This window comes from Larus michahellis, unplaced genomic scaffold (assembly GCF_964199755.1).
Source record: "Larus michahellis unplaced genomic scaffold, bLarMic1.1 SCAFFOLD_81, whole genome shotgun sequence".
Classification (NCBI taxonomy): Eukaryota; Metazoa; Chordata; class Aves; order Charadriiformes; family Laridae; genus Larus; species Larus michahellis.
Window position 1 is genome coordinate 1 of NW_027435992.1, and position 11,588 is coordinate 11,588.

General features: G+C 66.0%; 1 protein-coding gene across 1 annotated transcript; it reads right to left on the reverse strand.

Moving 5' to 3' along the window:
• Window positions 1–5,706: 5,706 nt before the first annotated feature.
• On the reverse strand, window positions 5,707–11,357 carry LOC141736844 (protein NDRG2-like). Its single transcript, XM_074571468.1, has 12 exons — window positions 10,944–11,357; window positions 9,863–9,925; window positions 9,720–9,780; window positions 8,978–9,064; window positions 8,465–8,521; window positions 8,155–8,249; window positions 7,706–7,750; window positions 7,545–7,596; window positions 7,376–7,423; window positions 7,297–7,332; window positions 6,834–6,885; window positions 5,707–5,840 (listed from the first exon to the last, which is right to left on the reverse strand). The coding sequence occupies exons 1-12, from the start codon at window positions 11,345–11,347 to the stop codon at window positions 5,707–5,709; spliced, it is 1,134 nt and encodes a 377-aa protein (XP_074427569.1). The 5' UTR covers window positions 11,348–11,357.
• Window positions 11,358–11,588: the final 231 nt, after the last annotated feature.

An 11,588-nucleotide genomic window follows, 5' to 3' on the forward strand; every position in this document is an offset into this window, starting at 1 on the left:
TTTCGAAAGGCGCAGGATGCAAGAATCATACCCAAGACTTGAAAGACAGGTACGCAGGACTGCACAGAAAGAGAGGAAGACGATGATGAAAAACGACGGGGTACAAGAAACATGGGAAAGAAATTAAAATTTATTTTGGGGAGACAGATAGAGGGAAAGGCAGCAAGAAGAACTGAAAACTGACGGGGATCAAGAAACATCAGAATCAGAAAGAAAGAGATGGAAAGTAAGAAATTAAGTCTCGAAAGAGACCGGGTACCAGAAACCCAGTCAAGCGTGAAAAGACGAGGCCAGGGAGCACAGCAGAAGTCATCTGTGGTGGGTTGACCTCGGCTGGCCCCTGGGGACCCACCCAGCCGCTCCGTCGCTGCCCTTCCTCGACGAGACATGGGGAGAAATTAATTTTCTGCGCCGACAGCGGGGCCTCCACGGGTTGCAGGGGACTCTCTACTCCGCTCCCGGCCGGCGTTGCCGACCGCGGCCTTGTTTGACCAGCGGCAGGTCCCTCTCTCAGCTGGCTGTGCCCAGCGTGGGGGGAGCTCCTGGTGTCTTCTCACACAACCCACCCCCGCAAAGACCTCATCACGTAAACCCGAGACAACGGCCGTCTGCTGCGGGGCAGAGAAGCCGGGGCGGCAGGGGACGGGCAAAGGGAGCCACAGGGGAAAGAAGACAGCCATGGGCTACAGCCCAGACAGGAGAACGCGAGAGGGGGAGAACCACGGAGACAAAAGTTGGCTGTGGGACAGATCTTTCCATACGATAACATCGTTTCTCTAATATAGCAGACGCAGGTACAGCTCTGCTCATCCCAAAAAAAACCCTTAATTAAAGAGCTGCCCACGCCACCTGCTGATGGCTACTCGATGGGAATTGACTCCACCACCTTGGCCTCGACGGCCTCGTTAGAACGTATTAACCACGAACTCTTTTGCTGTTCCTCCTCCCCCTGACTCTACGCGACCGGGCAGAGCAGCTCCGAGCCCCAACACGCGCAAGCACAGACCCAACGCCACACACCACACGGCGAACAACGCCCCTCGGCGAGGAGAGAAGACTCTCGGCGAGGAGGACGACACCCCAACGTAAGCGACCGTCAGGCAAGAAGACCTGCGGGACCACGACGGCGACGTGAGAAAGGCTCGAGGGAAGCCCCAGGAAATGAGCACAACGCCACGGCCCGGGACAACGAGCGACTCTCAAACGGAGAAGACGAACGCGCAGGACGCCCGGCTCCCAGACCCAAGAACTCAAGGACGCAGGGAAGAAGTCGCAGTCACTGAAAATGGATGGCTAGAGAAGAGAGCTGCTCCCACAGCCAGGAGCAAGGCTGCAAACCAGGACCGTCCAGAAACTTCCGAGACGCCGGACCCAGCCACGCTTTAAGCTTACGACGCAAGAAAAGCAGCCCCCGACTGGGGCGATGCCGATGAGGACGGGCCTTCGAGGCTCTAGGGATGGTGCCTCAAGCACAGACCGCGCTCCTCAAGCGTAGGGAGAACATCGAGACCCACGGAAGGTCTAAGCCACAGAAAACACGCCGCGCACACCGCACAACGGACACAGGCCGGAACCGCCCTGCCCGGCTCGCGCTAGCGTCGTGCTGACGACCATCCCGCTCCCGTTGCCTACCCAAAGGGGACGGCGTCCAGCCCTCTGCCCGTCTCCAAAACGCCTCCCTGCGACTCCCAAACTTCTCCCCTCCTCCCAAGCCCTCCCCGGCTCCGGCCGCTCAACTTGGCTTCCGGAGGGCCGGAGGCCTTAAATCCCTTGTCGTCAAAAAAAAAAACCCAGCGCCTCGACCCTCCGGGACATTCCCTTGGTCACCGGGTTCCTCTTCGTCGTCCGCCATTGAGGAAAAGAAAACGGCGCCAGCGAGAAGTTGCGGAGAGGCCAGCGCCGACCTCTCCCGCGGCTTCCCCTTCCTCCGAAGCACGACAGGACGCTGCTCGCCGCGGCCGTCCTCGCCGGAGACACCGGGACACAAAACGACCGTCGCCCGCGCGAGAAGTCACCGGCCCCAAGCGCCTCCTCGCCGCTGCCTCGGCTTAGCCCCTCTCCACGCGCGTCCTGCACCCGAAGGGGAAAAAAAAAAAAGCCAACCAAAAGGCGTGGGCTGAGATACTGCCCGAAAACCTCAGCCTGCCCGCGGCCATTCCCGTCTCCTGCTCCTTTACCCCGGCCTCGCGCCCGCCTGCCCCCCATGGTTTCGGGCTGCCGCTTTGAGGCTCACAGACGCCCCGGAAAACAGACCCAAAGGACACTTGAACCTTCACCCACCGTACAACGTGGGAGAAAGAATCGCTGCTGCAGGCCACCAGCCATCGCTCGCCTTGCCCGAGTCGCATCCGGTGCCAAGATCCCGCTTTACTCGCCACTTCGCGCCTCCAAAATTAAAAAAAAAACCACAAAAACAAGAACACCCCACCGCCAAGCCGTCACACGGTGTCGCGTAGCCACCGGTGGCACCGTCCCTCCCAGCACCACGCACCCACCCGCCTCCTCACGGGGCCCCGCTTGCCGCGTCCGTCACCCTTTGGTGGCCAGAGCAGACGGGACCCTGCCGACACCCAAACCCAGGGGCAAAACCGACGCGGCGGAGGCCGGTGAACCCGCCGACCCCTCTCCCGGCCGACCCCCGGCGCCGAAACTGGAGAAAAACCCCTTCCCTCCTCCGCAGCCGTCGGGGAAGGGCCCCCCGCTCCCTCATGGCGGCGCCCGTCGGTCAACCAACGGGAAAGGCGCCGCGCGTGCGCAGTGCGGCTGTACGGCACAGGGGGGCGCCATGAGCCGTACGGCTGTACGGAAAAGAGGCCACTCATGCGCAGTACGGCAGTAAGGCACTGGGGGGCGCCATGAGCCGTACGGCTTCACGGAAAAGAGGCCGCGCGTGCGCAGTACGGCTGTACGGCACTGGGAGCCGCCATGAGCCGTACGGAAAAGGCGCCGCGCATGCGCAGTGCGGCTGTACGGCCAGGGGGGCGCCATGATCCGTACGGCTGTACGGAAAAGACGCCGCGCATGCGCAGTACAGCTGTACGGTACAGGGGGGCGCCATGATCCGTACGGCTGTACGGAAAAGACTCCGCGCATGCGCAGTAGGGCTGTACGGAAAAGAGTCCGCGCATGCGCAGTGCGGCTGTACGGCACAGGGGGCGCCATGATCCGTACGGCTGTACGGAAAAGAGGCCGCGCATGCGCAGTACGCTGTACGAAAAAAAGAGGCCGCGCATGCGCAGTACGGCTGTACGGCAATGGCGCCGCGCATGCGCAGTACGGCTGTACGGCAGAGGTAGGCGCCATGAGCCGTACAGCTGTACGAAAAAGAGTCCGCGCATGCGCAGTAGGTCTGTACGGAAAAGAGGCTGCGCATGCGCAGTGCGGCTGTACGGCACAGGGGGGGCGCCATGATCCGTACGGCTGTACGGAAAAGACGCCGCGCATGCGCAGTACAGCTGTACGGTACAGGGGGGCGCCATGATCCGTACGGCTGTACGGAAAAGACTCCGCGCATGCGCAGTAGGGATGTACGGAAAAGAGTCCGCGCATGCGCAGTGCGGCTGTACGGCACAGGGGGCGCCATGATCCGTACGGCTGTACGGCAATGGCGCCGCGCATGCGCAGTACGGCTGTATGGCAGAGGTAGGCGCCATAAGCCGTACAGCTGTACGAAAAAGAGTCCGCGCATGCGCAGTAGGGATGTACGGAAAAGAGGCCGCGCATGCGCAGTGCGGCTGTACGGCACAGGGGGGCGCCATGAGCCGTACGGCTGTACGGGAAAGAGGCCGCGCATGCGCAGTACAGCTGTACGGCACAGGGGGGCGCCATGAGCCGTACGACTGTACGGAAAAGAGTCCGCGCATGCGCACTACGGCTGTACGGCACAGGGGGGCGCCATGAGCCGTACGGAAAAGACGTCGCGCATGCGCAGTGCGGCTGTACGGCACAGGGGGGCGCCATGAGCCGTACGGAAAAGAGGACGCACATGCGCAGTACGGCTGTCCGGTAAATTCCCCTCACTTTCCCCCCAATTTGCCCACTTTTCCCCTCAACTCGCCCGCTCTACCCCACGAAATGGCGCCCAGCCCCTTAAGATGGCGGCGCACACACCCCCCCCCCCCCCCCGCACGCGCCCGACGCACTGCGCACGCGCCTGACGCACCGCCCCGCTCCCCCGGAGGGGCGGGGCCGGGGAGCGGCGCGGAGGGGTTCGCGTAACGCGCCCCTGTCCGGAGGCGGAGGGATCCGCGCCGGCGCGCTGAGTCCCTTTAAAGAGGCGGAGGGCGCCGCGCCTGCGCAGTGCGGCCCGCGGCCGCCGCCGCCGCTTTATTCGGTTTTCTCGGGGCGGGGGATTAAAAGTCGGTTCTGGCGCCGGGAACGCGGTCTCCGTGCGCGCTCGGACGTGGCTCCGGCTCCGGCTCCGGCTCCGGCGGGGGTCGAAGGTTGCAGCTTGAGGCCGGGGGGGGGGGAGGGTGGGGGTCGATCCCTGAGGGGGGTCGGGGGGTCCTGGGGAGTCTCAAGGGGTCCCAGAGGCTCCTGGGGGGGGTCTCGGGGGGGTATTGGGGGTCCTGGGGGGTATCAGGGGGCTATTGGGGATCTCAGGGGGTCCCAGAGGCGTCTGGGGGGGGTATTGGGGGGTCCTGGGGGGCATCAGGGGGCTATTGGGGATCTTGGGGGGTCTCAGGGGAGATTTTGCGGGGCCCTGGGGTGCCCTAGGGGGGGTTGGGGGCTCTAGGGGGATCCTGGGGGGAGATTGGGGGGGTCCCAAGTGATTGGGGTGGGGGGGTGGCTGAGGGAGCATTAGGGGGTGCCAGGAGGTTTGGGGGTATTTTTTGGGGAGGGGGGGGGTCTCGGGGGTTTGGGCGTCCCGGGATGGTTTTGGGGCATCCCAGGGGGTTTTGGGGGGGGTCCCTGGGGGGCTTCAGAGGGGCGTTGGATGGATTTTGGGGGGGGGGTGTGTCCCAGGGCGTTTTGGGGAGTTCTGGGGGGTTTTTGGAGGTTCCGGAGTGGCTTGGGGGGGGGGGGTGGAGGGGGGTCGATTTTGGAAGGTCCCGGGGTGGTTTTGGGGGATCCCAAGGGGATTTTCGGAGGGTCCTGGGTGGGGTTGGGGGGGGGAGGGGCATTGTGAGGGTTTTGGGGGTCCCTGGGGTGATTTGGGAGGAGGTCTTGGGGAATTCTGGAAGGTTCTGGGGTGGCTTTGAGCCGTTCCGGGGTTTTTGGGGATCCCTGTGGTGATTTTTGGGGGCTCCCGGCGGGGTTTTGGGGCATCCCAAGGGGATTTGGGGGGGTCCTGGATGGATCTTGGGGGGGGGGGTGGTTCTGGGGACTCTCGTCTGCATTTTGGGGGGTTCCTGGGGGATTTGGAGGGTCCTGGGGGATTTGGGGGGGGGGTCCCAGGGTGGTTTTGGGGCATCCCAAGAGATTTGGGGGGTCCTGGGTGGGGTTGGGGGGGATTCAGGGAGGCCTTGGGTAGATTTGGGGGGGTCCTGGGTGGATTTTTGGGGGTCCTGGGGTGGTTTTGGGGCATCCCAGGGTTTTTGGGGGGGGGAGGGGGGGGAGTTGGGGATGGATTTGGGGGGGGGTTCCAAGGGGGTTTGGGGGGGGACTTGGGGGGGGGGGACGGGACCCTGGAGTGGTTTTGGCGCTTCCCGGGTGCGTTTTTTTGCGGGGTTCCCGTGGCCTTCCAAACCCAAAGCGGGGCGGGGTCTATGGGGCGGGGGCGCCCCCCCCCAGGCTGCCCCGAGAGAGGGTGCGGCTGCGGCCCCGCTCGCCCTCCCCGGAGGCGGAGCTGGAGACGGAGGCGGTGCGGAAGCGGGAGAGGTGTGTCATGGCCGCCGCCACTGCCGGGAGGGCGTGGCGTCAGGGGACACGCCCCCTGCCCCGCAAGCCCCGCCCCTTGGAGCCCGCCCCCCGCAGCGCCCCCCCCCCAGGGGGGTTAGTGCAGGGGGAAATGCCCTCAGGCCCCGCCCCCGGGGTGTAGGCCACGCCCCCTTCCCGAAGCCACGCCCCCTCCCCGAAGCCCCGCCCCACGCCAATGCAAGGAAACAGGCCCCGCCCCCTCCAAGCGGCTCCAATAGGGTTAATGGAAGGGAGGAGGCCACGCCCCCTTGCCGCAAGCCATGCCCCCAAGCCCCCAGTGGGGTTAGTGCGGAGCTGCAGGACACGCCCCCTTTATTAGGCCACGCCCCCCCACGGGGTTAGTGCAGGGGAGGCGTCCCCGAGGCCACGCCCCCTCCCCGAGGCCACGCCCCTCGTGCACCCCGTGACATCACACGTGACCTCACAAAGGGGCGGTGCCGTCACACGTTGGAGGGGGGGAGGGGGAGGGGGGAGGTGACGTGAGGTGGGGGGGGAGGGTGTGGCCTCACGCGTGACATCACAGCTGACGTCATCGCTGACGTCTCTCCCTACCTGGCCCCACGCTGCGCTTGCGGTCCAGGACGTGGGGGACTGGGGGGACGGGGTAATTAACCCCCCGGAGCAATTAATTACCCCCCCGGGTCACTGATTACCCCCACACCCCCCCCCCCCCACAGCCATTCATTACCCCCCCAGGGCCATTAATTAACCTGCAGGGGGGCTAATAATGCACCCCACCCCCTCGGGCAGATTTATACCCCAGGAAAAGCAGTTAATTACCCCCCCCGGAGCACTAATTAACCCAGGGGTCATTAATTGCTGTCCCCGGGGGTCTTCATTACCCCCCAGGGCAATTAATTGCCCCCCCCCCTTGGGTGCTAATTTCTCCCCGGGGGGGGGGGGGGTTAATTACCCCCGCGGGGGGGGGGGTTAATGAGCTCTCATGAATATTAATGAGCACTAATTGTACTCACTGTAGCCCATGCCCTGCACGAAGTACTTGAAGGCCTCTGTCAGCTTGGCCGGCTGGGGGGGGCGGGGGGGGGGTCAAGACCACGCCCCTTTAGGCCACGCCCCCTTTAAGCCACACCCCAACCCCCCATAGGGGGCCCCTCCCCTTTAAGCCCCGCTCCCTCCCCTTAGGCTACGCCCCCTCCCCCTCAAACCACACCCACACCCCCCTTATATGGGGGATGCCCTGAGGCCACGCCCCCTCCCCCCTTAGCCACGCCCCCCCCAACCAACCCCTTCTATGGCTTTGGTGCCCCCTTACGCCACGCCCCCTCCCTTCCAAGCCCTGCCACTACAGCTCCCCATAGAAGGCCGGTGCCAGGCCACGCCCCACCTTAGGCCATGCCCTCTCAGTCTCCCAGACCACGCCCCCTCCCCCTTAAGCCACGCCCCCCCCGTTGGCACTGGTGACCTTTGACCCCTCACCTGGCTGAGCTGGGGCTGCCCCCCTCCGTCCGCCATCTGTGGGGTGTCAAAGGTCACGGTGTAGGGGGTCAAAGGTCACCTTGAGGAAGGAGGTCTGGGTGGGGTCCAGCTTGGCGTTGCACTCCACCTGGGGGGGGGGGGGGACGGGCCGTGGCGGGGGTCACGTGACTCCACGAGGGTCACGGGACGGGCCATGTGACCCCGGCACGTGACCTCACGGGGGGGCGGGGTCAGGTGACGTCACTCACCACGGCCTCCTCGTGGGGGGAGCCGTCGCCCACCACCAGCAACATGGGGCAGCTTTGGGGGGGGGTGGAGGGGAGAGGGGGTCAAAGGTCACTGTGGGGGGTCGGAGGCCATCCCGGAGGCACGGGGTCAAAGGTCAGAGGGGCGAGGGGGGGTCGCTCACCGCAGGCTGCCGGCCCCGCTGCGCGCCAGGCCCAGGTCACCGCGGCTGCGCGGCCCCGGCAGGAGCAGGAGCAGGAGCAGGGAGCCGCCACCGCCACGGTGAGTGCCCCCAGTACACACCAGTACACACCGGTGCCCCCCCGGTGCCCTCCCAGTATAGCCCAGTGCCCTCCCAGTGCCTCCCAGTACAGCCCAGTCCCTCCTAGTGCCCCCCAGTACAGCCCAGTCCCTCCCAGTGCCCCACAGCCCCCTCCCAGTGCCTCCCAGTATAGCCCAGTGCCCCACAGCCCCCTCCCAGTGCCTCCCGGTATATCCCAGTGCCCTCCCAGTGCCCCACAGCCCCCCCCCAGTGCCTCCCAGTATAACCCAGTGCCCTCCCAGTGCCCCACAGCCCCCTCCCAGTGCCCCCCAGTACAGCCCAGTGCCTCCCAGTGCCCCACAGCCCCCCACCTGTTGTACATGCCCCACAGCAGGGGGGCGTTGGGGGTCGCCCCCAGCCGGGCCCGGCTGCTCTGCACGGCCGGGGGGGCGGCCGACAGCTCCTCCTGTGGGGCAGACCCACAAGTGAGCCGCAACTGACCCCCCGCCGCTCCCCCGGACCCACAACCGACCCGTAACCCACCCTGAGACCCATAACTGACCCACCCCAGGGCCACGGCTGACTCACCACCGACCCACAAGTGACCCCCCAGGACCCATAACTGATGCCCCCAGCCCCACAAGTTCCTCCCCCCGGCCCCACAAGTGCCCCCGGCCCCACCTGGGTGAAGAGATGGGCCAGGATCATGTCGGTGGTGGAGGACGTCAGGCCCGAGAGCTGTGGGGCAGCAAGTGGGGCGCCATGGGACCCACAGCGACCCATAAGGAGCCACGGGACCCATGGAACCTACAGGGACCCATGGGACCCACAGAGACCCATAGCGACCCATAAGACCCATAGAGACCCACAGTGACCCATAGAGACCCACGGGACCCATTGGGACCCATGGGACCCACAGAGACCCGTGGGACCCACAGGGACCCGGCGGGACCCATAGGTGCCCCATAGTCCCATGGACACCCGTAAGTGACCCACAGAACATCTAGAGGTGCCCCATAGCGCCGTGGAGACCCATAAGTGACCCGCGGCTGCTCCGTAGCCCCATGGAGACCCATAAGTGACCCATAGGTGCCCCATGGAGACCCATAGAAGACCTAAAGGTGCCCCATATGCCCACGGAGACCCACTAGAGCGCCCCACAGCCGCCCCATGGCCGCCCCACGGCCGCCCCACCTTGTGCGCGGCCCAGTCCATCCAGCCCTTGGCCTGGGGGTCGATGTTGACCAGCACCAGCCCCTCCACCGCCTCGGGGTGCAGCAGCTGTGGGGCAGGGCCGGGGGTCACCTCCTGCCCCACGGCGGCCCTCTCTGCCACATAGACACCTCCCCGGACCCATAGATTCCCCGCCGGCCCCACAGTGACCCCCAAGAACCCAACGCAGGAGCTCCTCAAACCTCCTCCGGACCCACAGCGATCCCACCCAAGGGCCCTCCTGCCCCACAGCGACCCCCCTGCCCCATAGCGACCTCCCCAGCCCCATAGATTCCCCCCCCAGAGCCCTCCAGACCCACGGCGACCCCCCCAGACCCCCAAATTCCCCCCCCGGAGACCCTTCAGGACCCCTCCAGAACCCCCCCAGATCCCTCCAGCCCCACAGCGACCCCCAAGTTCTCCCCCAAGGAACCCCCCCAAACCCCCTCCAGACCCACAATGACACTCCCCCCCCCCCGACCCACATGTGTCCCCCCAGATGCCCCGCAACCCCCCCGCCAGACCCACAGATCCCCCCCAGGTGACCCATAGCCCCCCTGAGACCCACAGAACCCCACAGAACCCCCCCCAGATGCCCCATACACCCCCCCCAGAGACCCTCAGGACCCCCCCTCCAAGGACCCACAGATCTCCCCCCCCCAAGATGCCCCATAACCACCCCCGAGCCCCTCCATGTGCCCCCCCCCCCCCCAGCCCCACTCACCCCAAATTTCGCCAGGACGAAGGCGCCGGCCCCCACCCCCATCCCGATGATGCTGACGATGCTGGGGGCGGGGGGTGGAGTGTCACGAGGTCAAGGTCATCCTGACCCCCCCCCCCCCGCTATGGGGCAGCCCCCCAACTCACTTGAGGTACAGGAGGATGCAGGGGATCATCTCGGCCAGTTGCTCCAGCGAGGGGTACTGGTACCTGGGGGGCAGGGGGGGGTCAACGGGTCAACGGGGGGGTGACAGGGGGTCAACGGGGTCAACTCGGGGGTTGGTGGGGTCAATGGGGACAGCTTGGGGGTCAATGGGGCCAGCTTGGGGGTCAATGGGATCATGGGAGGTCAACTGTGGGTCAACGGGGCCAACTTGGGGGTCAATGGGATCATGGGAGGTCAACTGTGGGTCAACGGGGCCAACTTGGGGGTCAATGGGATCATGGGAGGTCAACTGTGGGTCAGCGGGGCCAACTTGGGGGTCAGCGGGGCCAACTTGGGGGTCACTGGGGTCAACCGGGAGGTCGGTGGGGCCAACTTGGGGGTCAATGAAGCCAACTGGGGGGCCAATAGGGTCAACTCGGGGGTCGGTGGGGTCAATGGGATCATGGGAAGTCAACTGTGGGTCAACGGGGCCAACTTGGGGGTCAGCGGGGCCAACTTGGGGGTCAATGAAGCCAACTGGGGGGCCAACAGGGTCAACTCGGGGGTCGGTGGGGTCAATGGGATCATGGGAGGTCAACTGTGGGTCAACGGGGCCAACTTGGGGGTCAGCGGGGCCAACTTGGGGGTCAATGAAGCCAACTGGGGGGCCAACAGGGTCAACTCAGGGGTCGGTGGGGTCAGCGGGGCCAACTTGGGGGTCAATGGGATCATGGGAGGTCAACTGTGGGTCAGCGGGGCCAACTTGGGGGTCACTGGGGTTAACCGGGAGGTCGGTGGGGCCAACTTGGGGGTCAATGAAGCCAACTGGAGGGCCAACAGGGTCAACTCGGGGGTCGGTGGGGTCAATGGGGCCAACTTGGGGGTCAATGGGATCATGGGAGGTCAACTGTGGGTCAGCGGGGCCAACTTGGGGGTCAGCGGGGCCAACGGGGAGGGGCAACGGAGACTCAAGGTGGTCAATCAAGGGTTCAAGCGGGATCAAGCGGGGCGGGATCAGCGGGGCTGGGGGAGGGGGGGGTTGGGGGGCGGGCGATGGGGGTCGCGGGGCGCCGTGGGTCGCACCCTGGGGGGTAGGGGGGGGCGCCCTCCTCCATGCCGGGGGGGTCGACGTGGACCACCAGGAAGTTCTTGACGATCTCCCCCATCTCCTCGTGGGCGAAGAGCGGGGTGAAGCACGACTCGTCTGGGGACGGCCCCACCCCACGGCTATGGGGCTGGACCCACGGCCGTGGGGCAGGGGGCACCCATGGGGCCAGGGAAGGGATGGAAGGGCCCCAGGTGCCCGGGGAGGGGGGACCCAGGGGACTGGGGAGGGGACCCAGGTGGCCGGGGGGACCCCCACCTATGGGGCTGGACCCGGATCTATGGGGCAGAGGGGACCCAGGTGTCCAGGGGCACACACATCTATGGGGCTGGGACCCCCACCTGTGGGTCTGTCCCCCCATCTCTGGGTCTGGGTCCCCCATCTATGGGTCTTGGACCCCCTGGTGTGGGTCTAGAACCCCTATCTCCAGGTCTGGGACCCCCAGGTGTGGGTCTGGAACACCCGTCTCTGGGTCTGGGCCCCCCATGTGTGGGTCCGTCCCCCCACCTCTGGGTCTGGGCCCCCCGTGTGTGAGCCTGGTCCCCCATCTCTGGGTCTGGGCCCCCCATGTGTGGGTCTGTCCCCCCATCTCTGGGCCTGGTCCCCCATCTATGGGTTTGGGA

Bases quoted from the DNA above. Each gene is read 5' to 3' on its own strand.
- LOC141736844 (XM_074571468.1), bottom strand. From the start codon at position 11,347: ATGGGGGACCCAGACCCAGAGATGGGGGGACAGACCCACAGGTGGGGG. The intron at 8,250-8,464 runs GTGGGGCCGGGG...TCTGCCCCACAG, and splicing joins TGGCCCATCTCTTCACCCAG to GAGGAGCTGTCGGCCGCCCC. The intron at 7,751-8,154 runs GTGGGGGGCTGT...GGGGCCGCGCAG, and splicing joins CTGTGGGGCATGTACAACAG to CCGCGGTGACCTGGGCCTGG.